This window comes from Gouania willdenowi, unplaced genomic scaffold (assembly GCF_900634775.1).
Source record: "Gouania willdenowi unplaced genomic scaffold, fGouWil2.1 scaffold_269_arrow_ctg1, whole genome shotgun sequence".
Taxonomy (NCBI): Eukaryota; Metazoa; Chordata; class Actinopteri; order Blenniiformes; family Gobiesocidae; genus Gouania; species Gouania willdenowi.
Genome location: NW_021145026.1, coordinates 295,834 through 310,488, shown reverse-complemented (window position 1 = coordinate 310,488; position 14,655 = coordinate 295,834). Strand labels below are relative to the sequence as shown.

The window sequence follows — 14,655 nt, the reverse complement described above, 5'->3', positions numbered from 1 at the left end:
CTGTCCCACTGGTGTGTGAATGTGAGAGTGATTGGGTGAATGAGCTGATATGTAAAGCGCTTTGAGACTGTTTCAGTGTGGTTATAAAGCTCTATATAAATCAAGTCCATTTACACACACACACACACAAACAAGTAAACAAAAGTTAATTTAAATAAAGATCTTAGTAACAGGTTCAAAATATAAATGATTAATATTATTAGATTAAAGGCATTGCACTAATAACCTTAACTAAAATAAAAACAACAATAATTGAACATGAACAGCTGCAGCTTGAAGACTTTAGTATAAACTGTAACTTTGATACTAAATAGAAACATTTAAAGTGGCTCTAGTGATAATTTAGTTCATCAAGTATTATTATTATTAATACTAAAATATTTTACTATTGACATTCATATTTTGTGAAAAGATCCAAAACTTCCAGATTTAACAATAAATTATAAAATATCAGTAATGAACACATCAAGCTAATCCTAACTGTATAAAACATGAACTATGATGTCACTCTTTACATTTGCATTAAAATACACAGTTATCTTAAAATTACATTAAACTTCAATGAAATAAATTAATAGACCACTGTTGCCATGCAATCAGTGTTTCTGTTTAGTGCTAGCTGCTAGCGCTCTGCTAGCTGCTATCATATTTACATATGTCATAAGTTAATTAATATGTAGTGTTTCTGTCATGGTCCAGTGTGGGTGTGGACCCAAACGCAGAGAGAGAAGGAGGCAGAATGCAGACGTAGCATTCCTTGAACCAATCCATGTTTATTTACCAAACAAAAGTAACTTAAATCCAATGAGGAGGAGGTACAGGGAACAAAACACAGCAGGACACGAGGAGGAGAGACAACATACAATGATCCCACAGTCATACTGTGTCCAAGCACACAGCTAAATAGTGAGGGAAGCTTGATTGGGAATGGGCCACACCTGTGTGGAAACATGAGGGAGCTAATCAATCACCAACCAAGCACACAGACATCACTGGGGGGTGGAGCCACAAGAAGGAACACCTGAAACACAGACAAGAGTTAAACTAGAACACAGAATAAACAAAGACTCAGAACAAAAGTGTTAATCAACAGAACCTGACAGTTTCTTTTCTAAATCAATCTAATGAATAAATAAAGGATGAATAGTTGAGATTAAAGGACCCACTTCATAAATAGCTACACTTAAATATATAAATACATAAATACACTAACTGATCAAAGGCTTTCTAAAGCATCTAAAGCACAGGTGTCAAACTTAAAGGGGACAAATCAAAGTTTTAAATCCTTCCTTTTTACATATAATTCATACAGTTGTGGTCTATATAAAGTGGAACTGCAATGCTTGGGTCGGAATTCCTCATTATTATAGCTCCACCCCTTTTCTACCCCTTTTCTGATGTGCTTCTGAGAGCAACTCGTTTTGGTGCTGTCTCTTTAAATGCAAATGAGACACTCCATACCCCGCCCCCTCTTCAGGTGACACTCGGTTCAACTCCACCCAGCTCGGCCATTTTTGTAGTTTGATAGAAGAGATACGGCTATGTAGCGGTGCATAAACTTTTTATTCAGAGGTTATTTACAAAATGTCAACAACAGAAGACTTGTCCTTCCAGCCTTACATGTTCGAGCCAGAGTCTGACCCGGCGGAGCGAGATGAAAATGAAGATGATGAACCTGCAGAACCCTAACACGTGAGCTAACACTAGCGCTGAGCTAACGCTAGCGCCAAGCTAACGTCACGAAATGCATTTTAATACAGTCTTTTCAAAGACAAAAACGTCAAAATGAAATGACTAATGAAAACTTTAGACTTAAATTAAATCACGTAGGCCATATCATCAAGGATCTAAAACCAGCACACAGCGCTAACATATGAAGACGGTGCAACTGCTAATGCTAACAAAACAATGACAGGGACGTCTTATCATCACACTTTTTAGCGTTATTTACAGCTTACCGAAGTGCTCTGTTCATCGTCTCCAAAGATAGAAGGAATTGAACCCTCAATCAGACAAAGTCTTTCTGTAAATCCTTCTTTATACTGGTGGAGGTTGATGAAGCAGTCATCCTTTAAGTGCTTCGCGCACACAAAAATGATCTTACCCACAGATGTGGGTACATTTCTGTGAAAAATAAAACTCAACCAGGCACTTTGAAAAGGTTCTGATGTGGTTCTCATGTGTCATGTTGTTCCCATTCCTGCAAAGCTTCAAGCCCATAATACCTTTAGCTTTCATAGATGTGAGGTTTCCAGCTGATCTTATTGTGGAAAGTCACCCTCATGTTCATCTACTATGTTTACCTTTACATTGTGTATCATATCTTCAACATGTTATTTAAATACTGTTTTGTTTGTAATGTAAATTAATCTCATCACAACAGGACCTTGGTCTCACAGAGGTGGAGGAGGAGCTAACCATTGATGGAGTGCAGCCTGAGGAGGACGGGATTCTAACACTTCTAAGTGATGACAGGCAGCTGTTCATCAATGAGGAGCTGTGGCAGACTTTTCAACACCAGTTTCTGGATAACAGCTTCCCTTTCACGTGCAGGCATAAGTCTGTAGCACATACACAAGCTGAGATACACCTCATCAGTGGAATTTCACATTTGCATAACTTCCCAGTAGATGGTGTTAGAGGTCTGATTTTTTTATGTGTTTTAGAGCTCATTGAGACCTTTTCAACGATGTAAAGCACAAGTTTGTGGCATCTTCCTATCAAAAGTTATTGAAAATTTGGTGTCTTCCCTGTGCGGAAGCCTCTAAAATTTTTTCTTGACCTTTGGTGACTTTTGGGCTCTAACTCAGGAACGCAAGGTGCTATCGAGATGGGGTTAATGGTTCCTATATCGGCTTAACAGGCCCCTTAACATATGTGAGAACCGTACCTCTCGTCGGTTCCCTTCCGGGCCCCCAGGGGTCTAAGGTGTGGGCCTTCAGAGATGAACTTGTGAGACTTGCCTAACTACAAGGCGCTGGAGGTCTGATTTTTTGATATGTTTTAGAGTTTATTGAGACCTTTTCAACGATGTAAAGCACAAGTTTGTGGCACATACACAAGCTGAGATACACCTCATCAGTGGAATTTCACATTTTCTTCTCTTGCCTAATTCGCCACTAGAAGGCGCTGGAGGTCTGATTTCTTTTAATATGTTTTAGAGCTCATTGAGACCTTTTCAACGATGTAAAGCACAAGTTTGTGGCATCTTCCTATCAAAAGTTATTGACCATTTGGTCTAAAAAAAAATGGCTGCCAGTAAAAAGTGCTGACAGGGAAATCTGGAAAAATGGTTATAACTCAGGAACGCAAGGTGCTATCGAGATGGGGTCAACTGTTCCTATATCGGCTTAACGGGCCCCTTAACATATGTGAGAACCGGACCTCTCGTCGGTTCCCTTCCGGGCCTCCAGGGGTCTGAGGTGTGGGCCTTCAGAGATGAACTTGAGTAACTTCCCAGTAGATGGTGCTAGAGGTCTGAGTTTTTGATATGTTATAGAGTTTATTGAGACCTTTCCAAAGGTGTAAAGCACAACACACAAATGTGAAAGGTGCCCATCCCTAGTAATCTCTACAATAACAATGGTTGTTGTGTAAAAGCATTATTGTTTATCATTTTATTTTATGGACAAATAAATATACATTAGGTAAATATAGGAATACACAGAAAACACATGTGGTGAAACAGTATTTACTGTTTGTTCATTCCAGTCATACTAGTGGAGGCAAGCATTATCTGAAGCTACAGCTGATAATGAGCACTTTGGTTTTACGTGTGTAACCTACCCAGAATCCACTGCTGGAACTGTGATGAAAAACCTTGTAGATTCTTTAGATTTATCATCTACAACAACTGAAAAAGCCAGGAAAGCGTTAGTGAGAATAGATGAGTTGCAGTGGATCTTCTTAAAACCATGACGACTAAGATACTGACCTTCTTTGAAGACTCCGCCCACTGTGAATGACAGCAGCGTATTCTGTGAAAACAAAGCAGTTTGGCTGAGAGTGAACAACATAAATGATGTAACTCAGTGTGTGGCAGATCAGACGTGAACTCACTGTGTAGGCGTTTACGTCCACGGTGAAAGAGATGATGTCATGCTGGGTTTTTGGCAGCTCGTTGAGGAACGTGACCACATTCAGTCGTGTGTGCTTCAGCAGATGGAAACACATCGCTAGGGCAGGTGAAAACAAGACAAACATCAGGTGGGCTCCATCATTACTAGGGTTGGGTATCGGTTACTACTCGCTACTTTTTCAACGCTTCTGGTGCTTAATCATTATTTTAAACTAACTTCAAAATCTCAAAATTCCCTTTTATTTCCAGAGTCAAATTTAACACATTTAACTCAAAACAACAAATAAACTTATTAGATAAACTTCACATCAGCGTTTCCCACACATTCATTTATTTATGGTGGATAATGTCACGCACCTTCTTTCAGGCCGTGTTTTGTGTATGTGCTACGGTTAGAAATGAGGTCATTGATCAATGATCTGAGCAGCGGCAACAACGTCATGTGTATCAAGTAATGTGTGACACCAACATCTTTGTTCTTATTGGGCCCGCTTACTAGCGTTTCCATGGGAACTGCTCCCATTCTCGTTCCAGGTTTCGGCACCAAACCCTAATCATTACAAGTCATACGTTGTAATGAAACAACACAATTCTGAAGATCTTAAATATTTAAACCACATTTTAAGTAATAATAATAATACATTATGAAACCAACTGTAATCAATGAATAATAATTCTAACCACAAAAATGTAAACTGTATATAAAAGTATCACCTGGTGCTTCCAGCCTGTTAACCCAGTAACACAAACCATTTAGATTGTGTTTTAAAAAGCAGTGATTGATAAATACTTCCACTATATAAAACAACACATTCACAATCCAAGGTGTTTCCTTTGAGATGTCAAAGGAAGTGGTCAACATTGTGAATAATCTAAGGCCAAAAGATGTGGTGTGGTTACCTGTGTCTGTGTGAATACTGTTCAGATCCAAAGCTTGTTGTGATCCATCAAAACGTTTAGACATGCATTGCTAGAAAAGAGGAAAAAAAACATCTTTAAAACAGTTTAAAAACATTCTTTTAAATCAGGGATGATCATAGTTAACTATTTAACCATTAACAGACAACAACTTTGACCAATTAATGCCAACATATTACTTTCTGCAAGTCCTAAAAAATAAGATGTACTATTGTATGTATTATTTTACATGGATATTAACATTTGGATATGGTATTATTATTTAAAATAACTCAAAATGTCCAGAAAATTCATAAACATCATTCCCATAATAAATGTTAAAGAAAGAAAGAAAGAAAGAAAGAAAGAAAGAAAGAAAGAAAGAAAGAAAGAAAGAAAGAAAGAAAGTGTTACGGCTGAATTTACGGTTGACCTCACTTGGAGACATGATTTATTGCTCTGGTTGAATGATGGAGTCCAGGCGAAGCATTGATGGTTTTATAAAAAAAAGGGTTTATTCTAAAACTAAGAAAAAAGGTACAAGATGGAACAAAGTGAAACAAAATTAGCGTCCGTCCAGGCGGACGTCCGAAAGAAGTGCCGCTCCCTCGAACAGTTTCAGCTTAAGGTTTTATACAGATAAGAAAAGGTCCCAACCCTGAGAGACAAAAGGGAGGGAGTCAGATGCTCCCACAGTGAAAATGTTGGAGGATGATGAAGACATGTATAAAAGTGAGGAAGATCGGGCGCCACTCTTATCTGTCCTTGATAAGTGTGTGCGTCAGTGTATATCTGCATGTGAGCAGAGACTCTGTGCTGCACTGAGAATAATACGATCTGTACTGTTTAATCATGATTCAGCTGTTCAAAAGTGTAAAGAGTAATGCATTCATCATGTATTAAAACATGACAAATTGTACACATGAACATACATTTGACAATATGATGATGAATATAAAAATGACCATAACAAAAGAAAGAAAGAAAGAAAGAAAGACAGACAGACAGACAGACAGACAGACAGACAGAAAGAAAGAAAGAAAGAAAGAAAGAAAGAAAGAAAGAAAGAAAGAAAGAAAGAAAGAAAGAAAGAAAGAAGTCTGAAGTCTTTGATTACGAGTCCAAGTCAAGTCTCTACAAAATAAAAGTCTTCTGTCTCTTCTGGTTGTAATGAACCTTCTGAGCCCCGTTTTCCTCGTGCACAGCTCTGTTTACAAGTTGGTGTGGACATCGGTCATACAAGCTTACCTTACAAAAGAAGATTTGCACTTTTCCCACTATGTCAGACTCTCCACCGGTAAGTGAAAATCTATTTTCAAAGGACCCGGTGCGCACCGGGCACGAGCACGTACGACGGCCTTTAGTAAACATGATTGACAATTAGGAGGACCAATAGTCTTGATGATCCACCCGGAAGCTAAACATCGTCTACAATACCTTTAATATATATAGCTAGAGGCACCGAAGGGGAACTGAATTTTGCACTATTTACATGGAAACCTATAGCACATTAAAGCTGCAGTATGTGTCAATTTCTGTTGTTACAATAAGTCATCTGGAAATGTAATAAACAGCTGTTACATATGGTTTTGGATAACAAAAGATGAGTGAACATGGAATTGCACTTTATTTTGATTTAATTCATCATTGTTTGTACTGGATATTGAAAGCACTGAACTGTATTATTGTAAATGAGCTTCAAAGAGAGAATTAATATACGCAATCTGGGAAAAGACGATTGTGCAGCGTGGTTCCTACTCTTATACTCTACATGTATTTTACAGACATTCTCTTTGTTAACGTGGACACCGTGCCAGCCGGGGCCCGTAACATAAGCACACAAATATGGTACAGATTTCATTACAGGATTACATTTTTGGTCTGGATTCTGGTTTTCAGATTAAGTTTGTTATGAAGAAAAGTTTTATTTTTGTAAAACTACATTTTTCATTCACAAAAGTATATATTTAAAGCTGCTTTCACATTTTCTAAATGAGTTAAACATGTTTTTAACTCATTAAGTTAGTGGTCAAAAGTTTTAATTACAGTTTTTTCAATTCTTAATATAATTTACATAATGTACAAATATTTTAAGTGCTAAAAAATACAAATATAATATAAAGACAGGGATACAAAGTGGTGGATTGAGCGGTGCTGTTCTAATCTACTCACCGACAAAATCTACAAATTCGATGAATCGATTAAATCGATTTTTTTTGCCCAGCCATAGCTAGAGGCACAGGAGAGTAACTGAGTTTTGCGCTATTTACATAGAAACCTATAGCACATTAAAGCTGCAGTATGTGTAAATTTCTGGTATTACAATCAGTCATCTGGAAATGTAATAAGCAGTAATTACATATGGTTTTGGATAACAAAAGATGAATAAATATAGAATTGCATTCTATTTTGACTTAATTTGTCATTGTTTGTACTGGACATTGAAATGTATTGTAAATGAGCTTCAAAGAAAATTAATATACACAATCTGGTAAAAGACAAGAGTGCTGTGTGGTTCCTACTCTTAAACTCTACATGTACTTTCCAGTGTTTTGCAGACATTCTCTTTGTTAACGTGGTCACCGACCGGGACTCATAACATAGGCAGGACCCTAAAAGCTCATCCTGTACATTGCTTTGGTTAATGACTTATCTTTCAATATAACCCTTAGTAAGATAATGTACTTTCATGTGATTAACTGAATTTATAATATTCATGTTTTAAAAAAAATATTTGGACAGATATGAACAAATCAACACGAAGGGGAAAAAACCCAAGATTTATTAATTGTAAGATTATTATACGTTAATATTACCTTGTACTGATTACATTTTCCTACATGGTGAAACACATTTATTAGCTCTTATTAGGGGTGGGCGATATGGGAAAAACATCATATCACGATTTTTTATTTGTAAAATCACGATCACGATTTTTTTAATTCAAATCATTAAGACTATTTTAAAGTTATTTACTAATAAAACAAATTAATTCACCTACTTAAAACTGTCGCCCCAAATAAGAAAAAATGAATAAAAGATCATTTAAGACAGTCATTTTCTGATAATTTTGAAAAATGTATTATTTTAGTCTCAGTCTTTTTACTTTGTTTAACTAAAGTGGTGTAGCATTAGCATCACTTGCTACATAACAAGGCATCATATCAGTCTAGTGATTTGTTTGTTATTGAGTAACACACTCAAAATAATAAAATCCTACTTTAAACAGTGTTTAAACGCCTCATTTCACACAGTTTATACAATCATATCCTTTATAAGATAAAACGTTTCTGCTTTGGTTACATTAGGCCTGGGTGATATTACGGAGCGTATTTCTGACCTGTTTAAGCACTTAATAATTCTTTGGTGTCTGTAATGCTGACATGCTGACTAGTAGTGGTACAACGGATCAAAAAACGAACGGTTCTGATCGTATCACGGTTTTGATTCACGGATCGGATCATTTTTCTGATCAGCAGAAAAAAAAGAAAAAAACCAGACGAATAACTTTACTCTCCATTTATTTAGTAGAACACTTAGTGCAACATTTCTCTGCTCATTAAATACAAACAACATTTAACTTGAGGTGTCAATCCAATGCTTAAATAACATTTTTAATCATATAAAGTGTAATATAAGGCATGATACATCATCCTTTAAACAGGTAATTACCTGTATTTACATACACATAAGTGTATGGAGAAAAATATTTGTGCATGTGGATCACTATTAGTGTTACTGTATGTAGTGTTACTGTATGTAATTCATTTATTTCCTCACTTGAAATATAATTATTATTATTAAAAAAATCACAAATAACTTCAATAGTGTTTTTACTGCTGATGAAATATAATTAAAAATATTGCGCTCACAAAGGTGACCGTGGTTCAGGTGGTAGTGGGTCGTCCTCCGATCGAGAGGTTGGGGGTTCGATCCCAGTACCTGACTATGTGTCGAAGTGTCCTTGGGCAAGACACTGAACCCTAAGTTGCTCCCAGTGGTCGACTAGCGCCACTGTTTCAGTGGTGATAAAGCTCTATATAAAATCAAGTCCATTTACCAAGTTGGGATGAATTAATAGTGACATTAGTTTATATTTATTCCACACAACATGTGACATGTTTAGCTTTTATTCTTCCATACAAGTGTTTAATCTGATCATAAACAAATCAATGGCTCAGTGGTTTTATGACAGTAAAAGACGTTTATTTATTTTTTTTTAACTTGGTCTATTGGTCCTTATATGGAGTGGTTAGCATTAACCATGTCTGTGTGTCGGTGGGTTAGCTTAGCATAGTTAGCTTTAGTTGAGTTTCCAGTTCATAATCGTTGCTACAGGTTCATCTCTGTTCCGTGTTTGTAGAACGTTGGGTGGATCTGATGGAGGAACTTGGACTGGTTCACTTTGTTGGATGGTTGTTTGGTTTTAACCCAGTAGTGGTCCATTTCCACATGCATTTCCTTTTAATTTTGGCTTTCCTGTGATTCCATAGAATCTAACCTTTTAATATGTCTTGCTGCCTGTAGATTAGTAGGAGGGCATGGGGAGGGACCACACCATAGCTCTGCCCAAAAGGTTTTGTAAGGATGTGATTATCACAGTTGTAAAAGCCTTTTCTCAGAAAAATCCAAATCTAAATTTTTTCAAGTCTTATGCCTTACTATTGCCTTCCCTCCGATTGTGGGCATTTGCAACTTTTTGCTCTTTTTTTTTTGTTTCTCATTTTTTGTGAACACAATTGGGGATGTAGCTCAGTGGTAGAGTGCATGCTTTGCATGTATGAGGCCCCAGGTTCAATCGCTGGCATCTCCAAAAAGTAAGAACTCATGGATTGTGAAGTTCTATGCCTTCTTTCTGCAATGGGTGTTTGTCACATTTTTCTCATTTTTTATGCTCTTCTGCATTTTAATCCCAGTTTAAGTGTGCACATCATATTTAGACTAGTTTTTAGGGTCTTTTGATAGCCTTTTATCAGAAAAAAAAGAAAACTCCAAATTTTTTTTAAGTCTTATGCCTTATTATTACCCTACCTCTGATTTTGGGCATTTGCAGCTTATTTCTCAAATTTTTTTTTTCTCATTTTTTGTCTAGACAACAGGGGATGTAGGTCAGTGGTAGAGTGCATGCTTTGCATGTATGAGGCCCCAGGTTCATTCCCTGGGATCTCCAAAAAACACAAACTCCTGGATTGTGAAGTTCTATGCCTTCTTTCTGAATTGGGTGTTTGCCACTTTTAATCAATTTTCATGCCATTCTGCATTTTAATTCCAGTTTAAGTGTGCACATCATATTTAGACTAGTTTTTAGGGTACTTTTGATAGCCTTTTCTTAGAAAAATCCAAATCTAAATTTTTTCAAGTCTTATGCCTTACTATTGCCTTCCCTCCGATTGTGGGCATTTGCAACTTTTTTCTCTTTTTTTTTTTTCTCATTTTCTTTGAACACAATTGGGGATGTAGCTCAGTGGTAGAGCACATGCTTAGCATGTATGAGGCCCCAGGTTCAATCCCTGGCATCTCCAAAAAACAATAGCTCATGGGTTGTGAAGTTCTATGCCTTCTTTCTGAATTGGGTGTTTGCCACTTTTAATCAATTTTCATGCCATTCTGCATTTTAATTCCAGTTTAAGTGTGCACATCATATTTAGACTAGTTTTTAGAGTCTTTTGATAGCCTTTTCTCAGAAAAAAAAAAAAAACTCCAAATTTTTTCAAGTCTTATGCCTTACTATTATCTTACCTCCGATTTTGGGCATTTGCAACTTTTTTCTCATTTTTTTTTTCTCATTTTTAATCACAAAAACAGGGGATGTACCTCAGTGGTAGAGTGCATGCTTAGCATGCATGAGGCCTCAGGTTCAATCCCTGGCATCTCCAAAAAACAATAGCTCATGGGTTGTGAAGTTCTATGCCTTCTTTCTAAATTGGGTGTATATCATATTTTTCTCATTTTTTTATGCTCTTCTGCATTTTAATCCCAGTTTAAGTGTGCACATCATATTTAGACTAGTTTTTAGGGTCTTTTGATAGCCTTTTATCATAAAGAAAAAAAAAAAATCCAAATTTTTCCAAGTCTTATGCCTTACTATTGCCTTTCGTATGATTTTGGGCATTTGCAACTTTTTGCTCATTTTTTTTTTTCCTCATTTTTTGTGTACACAATTGGGGATGTAGCTCAGTGGTAGAGCGCATGCTTAGCATGTTTGAGACCCCAGGTTCAATCTCTGGCATCTCAAAGAAACAAAAACTCAATGTTTGTGAACTTGTATGCCTTCTTTCTGCAATGGGTGTTTGTCACATTTTTCTCATTTTTTATGCCATTCTGCATTTTAATCCCAGTTTAAGTGTGCACATCATATTTAGACTAGTTTTTAGGGTCTTTTGATAGACTTTTCTCATAAAGAAAAAAAAAACCCAAATTTTTCCAAGTCTTATGCCTTACTATTGCCTTCCCTCCGATTGTGGGCATTTGCAACTTTTTTCTCTTTTTTTTTTTTCTCATTTTCTTTGAACACAATTGGGGATGTAGCTCAGTGGTAGAGCACATGCTTAGCATGTATGAGGCCCCAGGTTCAATCCCTGGCATCTCCAAAAAACAATAGCTCATGGGTTGTGAAGTTCTATGCCTTCTTTCTAAATTGGGTGTATATCATAATTTTCTCATTTTTTTATGCTCTTCTGCATTTTAATCCCAGTTTAAGTGTGCACATCATATTTAGACTAGTTTTTAGGGTCTTTTGATAGACTTTTCTCATAAAGAAAAAAAAAAAATCCAAATTTTTCCAAGTCTTATGCCTTACTATTGCCTTTCGTATGATTTTGGGCATTTGCAACTTTTTGCTCATTTTTTTTTTTCCTCATTTTTTGTGAACACAATTGGGGATGTAGCTCAGTGGTAGAGCGCATGCTTTGCATGTATGAGGCCTCAGGTTCAATCCCTGGCATCTCCAAGGAACAAAAACTCATGGATTGTGAAGTTCTATGCCTTCTTTCTGAATTGGGTGTTTGCCACTTTTAATCAATTTTCATGCCATTCTGCATTTTAATTCCAGTTTAAGTGTGCACATCATATTTAGACTAGTTTTTTAGAGTCTTTTGATAGTCTTTTCTCAGAAAAAAAAAAAAAAAACTCCAAATTTTTTCAAGTCTTATGCCTTACTATTATCTTACCTCCGATTTTGGGCATTTGCAACTTTTTTCTCATTTTTTTCCCCTCATTTTTCATAAAGACAACAGGGGATGTAGCTCAGTGGTAGAGCACATGCTTTGCATGTATGAGGCCTCAGGTTCAATCCCTGGCATCTCCAAAAAACAATAGCTCATGGGCTGTGAAGTTCTATGCCTTCTTTCTAAATTGGGTGTATATCATATTTTTCTCATTTTTAATGCTCTTCTGCATTTTAATCCCAGTTTAAGTGTGCACATCATATTTAGACTAGTTTTTAGGGTACTTTTGATAGCCTTTTCTTAGAAAAATCCAAATCTAAATTTTTTCAAGTCTTATGCCTTACTATTGCCTTCCCTCCGATTGTGGGCATTTGCAACTTTTTTCTCTTTTTTTTTTTTCTCATTTTCTTTGAACACAATTGGGGATGTAGCTCAGTGGTAGAGCACATGCTTAGCATGTATGAGGCCCCAGGTTCAATCCCTGGCATCTCCAAAAAACAATAGCTCATGGGTTGTGAAGTTTTATGCCTTCTTTCTGAATTGGGTGTTTGCCACTTTTAATCAATTTTCATGCCATTCTGCATTTTAATTCCAGTTTAAGTGTGCACATCATATTTAGACAAGTTTTTTAGAGTCTTTTGATAGTCTTTTCTCAGAAAAAAAAAAAAAAAAACTCCAAATTTTTTCAAGTCTTATGCCTTACTATTATCTTACCTCCGATTTTGGGCATTTGCAACTTTTTTCTCATTTTTTTCCCCTCATTTTTCATAAAGACAACAGGGGATGTAGCTCAGTGGTAGAGCGCATGCTTCGCATGTATGAGGCCTCAGGTTCAATCCCTGGCATCTCCAAAAAACAATAGCTCATGGGCTGTGAAGTTCTATGCCTTCTTTCTAAATTGGGTGTATATCATATTTTTCTCATTTTTAATGCTCTTCTGCATTTTAATCCCAGTTTAAGTGTGCACATCATATTTAGACTAGTTTTTAGGGTACTTTTGATAGCCTTTTCTTAGAAAAATCCAAATCTAAATTTTTTCAAGTCTTATGCCTTACTATTGCCTTCCCTCCGATTGTGGGCATTTGCAACTTTTTTCTCTTTTTTGTTTTTCTCATTTTCTTTGAACACAATTGGGGATGTAGCTCAGTGGTAGAGCACATGCTTAGCATGTATGAGGCCCCAGGTTCAATCCCTGGCATCTCCAAAAAACAATAGCTCATGGGTTGTGAAGTTCTATGCCTTCTTTCTGAATTGGGTGTTTGCCACTTTTAATCAATTTTCATGCCATTCTGCATTTTAATTCCAGTTTAAGTGTGCACATCATATTTAGACTAGTTTTTAGAGTCTTTTGATAGCCTTTTCTCAGAAAAAAAAAAAAAAAAAACTCCAAATTTTTTCAAGTCTTATGCCTTACTATTATCTTACCTCCGATTTTGGGCATTTGCAACTTTTTTCTCATTTTTTTTTCTCTTTTTTAATCACAAAAACAGGGGATGTACCTCAGTGGTAGAGTGCATGCTTAGCATGCATGAGGCCCCATGTTCAATCCCTGGCATCTCCAAGGAGCAAAAACTCAATGATTGTGAAGTTGTATGCCTTCTTTCTAAATTGGGTGTTTGTCATATCTTTCTCATTTTTTATGCTCTTCTGCATTTTAATCCCAGTTTTAATGTGCACATCATATTTAGACTAGTTTTTAGGGTCTTTTGATAGCCTTTTATCATAAAGAAAAAAAAAAAATCCAAATTTTTCCAAGTCTTATGCCTTACTATTGCCTTTCGTATGATTTTGGGCATTTGCAACTTTTTGCTCATTTTTTTTTTTCCTCATTTTTTGTGTACACAATTGGGGATGTAGCTCAGTGGTAGAGCGCATGCTTAGCATGTTTGAGACCCCAGGTTCAATCTCTGGCATCTCCAAGAAACAAAAACTCAATGTTTGGGAACTTGTATGCCTTCTTTCTGCAATGGGTTTTTGTCACATTTTTCTCATTTTTTATGCCATTCTGCATATTAATCCCAGTTTAAGTGTGCACATAATATTTAGACTAGTTTTTTAGGGTTATTTGATAGCCTTTTCTCAGAAAAAAAAAAAAAAAACTCCAAATTTTTTCAAGTCTTATGCCTTACTATTATCTTACCTCCGATTTTGGGCATTTGCAACTTTTTTCTCATTTTTTTTTTTCCTCATTTTTTGTCAAGTCAACAGGGGATGTAGCTCAGTGGTAGAGTGCATGCATAGCATGTATGAGGCCTCAGGTTTGATCCCTGGCATTTCCAAAAAACAAAAACTCATGGATTGTGAAGTTATGTTTTCTTTCTGAATTGGGTGTTTGTCACATTTTTCTAATTTTTTATGCTCTTCTGCATTTTAATCCCAGTTAAAGTGTGCACATCATATTTAGACTAGTTTTTAGAGTCTTTTGATAGCCTTTTCTCAGAAAAAAAAAAAAAAAAACTCCAAATTTTTTCAAGTCTTATGCCTTACTATTATCTTACCTCCGATTTTGGGCAT

General features: G+C 36.2%; 3 protein-coding genes and 8 non-coding genes across 12 annotated transcripts in view; 10 read left to right on the top strand and 1 right to left on the bottom strand.

Moving 5' to 3' along the window:
• The window catches only part of LOC114459132 (NLR family CARD domain-containing protein 3-like), a 331,402-nt gene extending 325,381 nt beyond the window's left edge, over positions 1-6,021 (top strand). Inside the window, exon 8 of the mRNA XM_028441486.1 lies at positions 5,970-6,021. The gene's annotated coding sequence lies outside the window, so the exon portion shown is untranslated. The remainder of the gene's footprint in view (positions 1-5,969) is intronic.
• LOC114459136 (E3 ubiquitin-protein ligase TRIM39-like) overlaps positions 1-14,655 on the top strand; it is a 476,570-nt gene that overhangs the window by 267,768 nt on the left and 194,147 nt on the right. The window lies entirely within an intron of this gene.
• On the bottom strand, positions 2,462-5,242 carry LOC114459151 (nuclear RNA export factor 1-like). Its single transcript, XM_028441507.1, has 5 exons — positions 4,979-5,242; positions 4,060-4,175; positions 3,935-3,977; positions 3,787-3,853; positions 2,462-2,561 (listed from the first exon to the last, which is right to left on the bottom strand). Exons 1-5 carry the CDS (start codon positions 5,040-5,042, stop codon positions 2,462-2,464), a joined length of 390 nt encoding a protein of 129 aa, XP_028297308.1. The 5' UTR covers positions 5,043-5,242.
• trnaa-ugc (transfer RNA alanine (anticodon UGC)) lies at positions 9,717-9,788 on the top strand. The gene has a single exon. It is a non-coding gene; the product is annotated as a tRNA-Ala (tRNA).
• Positions 10,426-10,497, top strand: trnaa-agc (transfer RNA alanine (anticodon AGC)). The gene has a single exon. It is a non-coding gene; the product is annotated as a tRNA-Ala (tRNA).
• Positions 11,494-11,565, top strand: trnaa-agc (transfer RNA alanine (anticodon AGC)). The gene has a single exon. It is a non-coding gene; the product is annotated as a tRNA-Ala (tRNA).
• trnaa-ugc (transfer RNA alanine (anticodon UGC)) lies at positions 11,853-11,924 on the top strand. The gene has a single exon. It is a non-coding gene; the product is annotated as a tRNA-Ala (tRNA).
• On the top strand, positions 12,210-12,281 carry trnaa-ugc (transfer RNA alanine (anticodon UGC)). Its single transcript has one exon. It is a non-coding gene; the product is annotated as a tRNA-Ala (tRNA).
• Positions 12,563-12,634, top strand: trnaa-agc (transfer RNA alanine (anticodon AGC)). Its single transcript has one exon. It is a non-coding gene; the product is annotated as a tRNA-Ala (tRNA).
• trnaa-cgc (transfer RNA alanine (anticodon CGC)) lies at positions 12,921-12,992 on the top strand. The gene has a single exon. It is a non-coding gene; the product is annotated as a tRNA-Ala (tRNA).
• On the top strand, positions 13,274-13,345 carry trnaa-agc (transfer RNA alanine (anticodon AGC)). The gene has a single exon. It is a non-coding gene; the product is annotated as a tRNA-Ala (tRNA).

Coding starts and splice junctions, on each gene's coding strand:
- LOC114459151 (XM_028441507.1), bottom strand. CDS start 5,042: ATGTCTAAACGTTTTGATGGATCACAACAAGCTTTGGATCTGAACAGT. Junction 3,978..4,059: donor TGGACGTAAACGCCTACACA/GTGAGTTCACGT, acceptor TTGTTTTCACAG/AATACGCTGCTGTCATTCAC. Junction 3,854..3,934: donor GGGCGGAGTCTTCAAAGAAG/GTCAGTATCTTA, acceptor TGGCTTTTTCAG/TTGTTGTAGATGATAAATCT.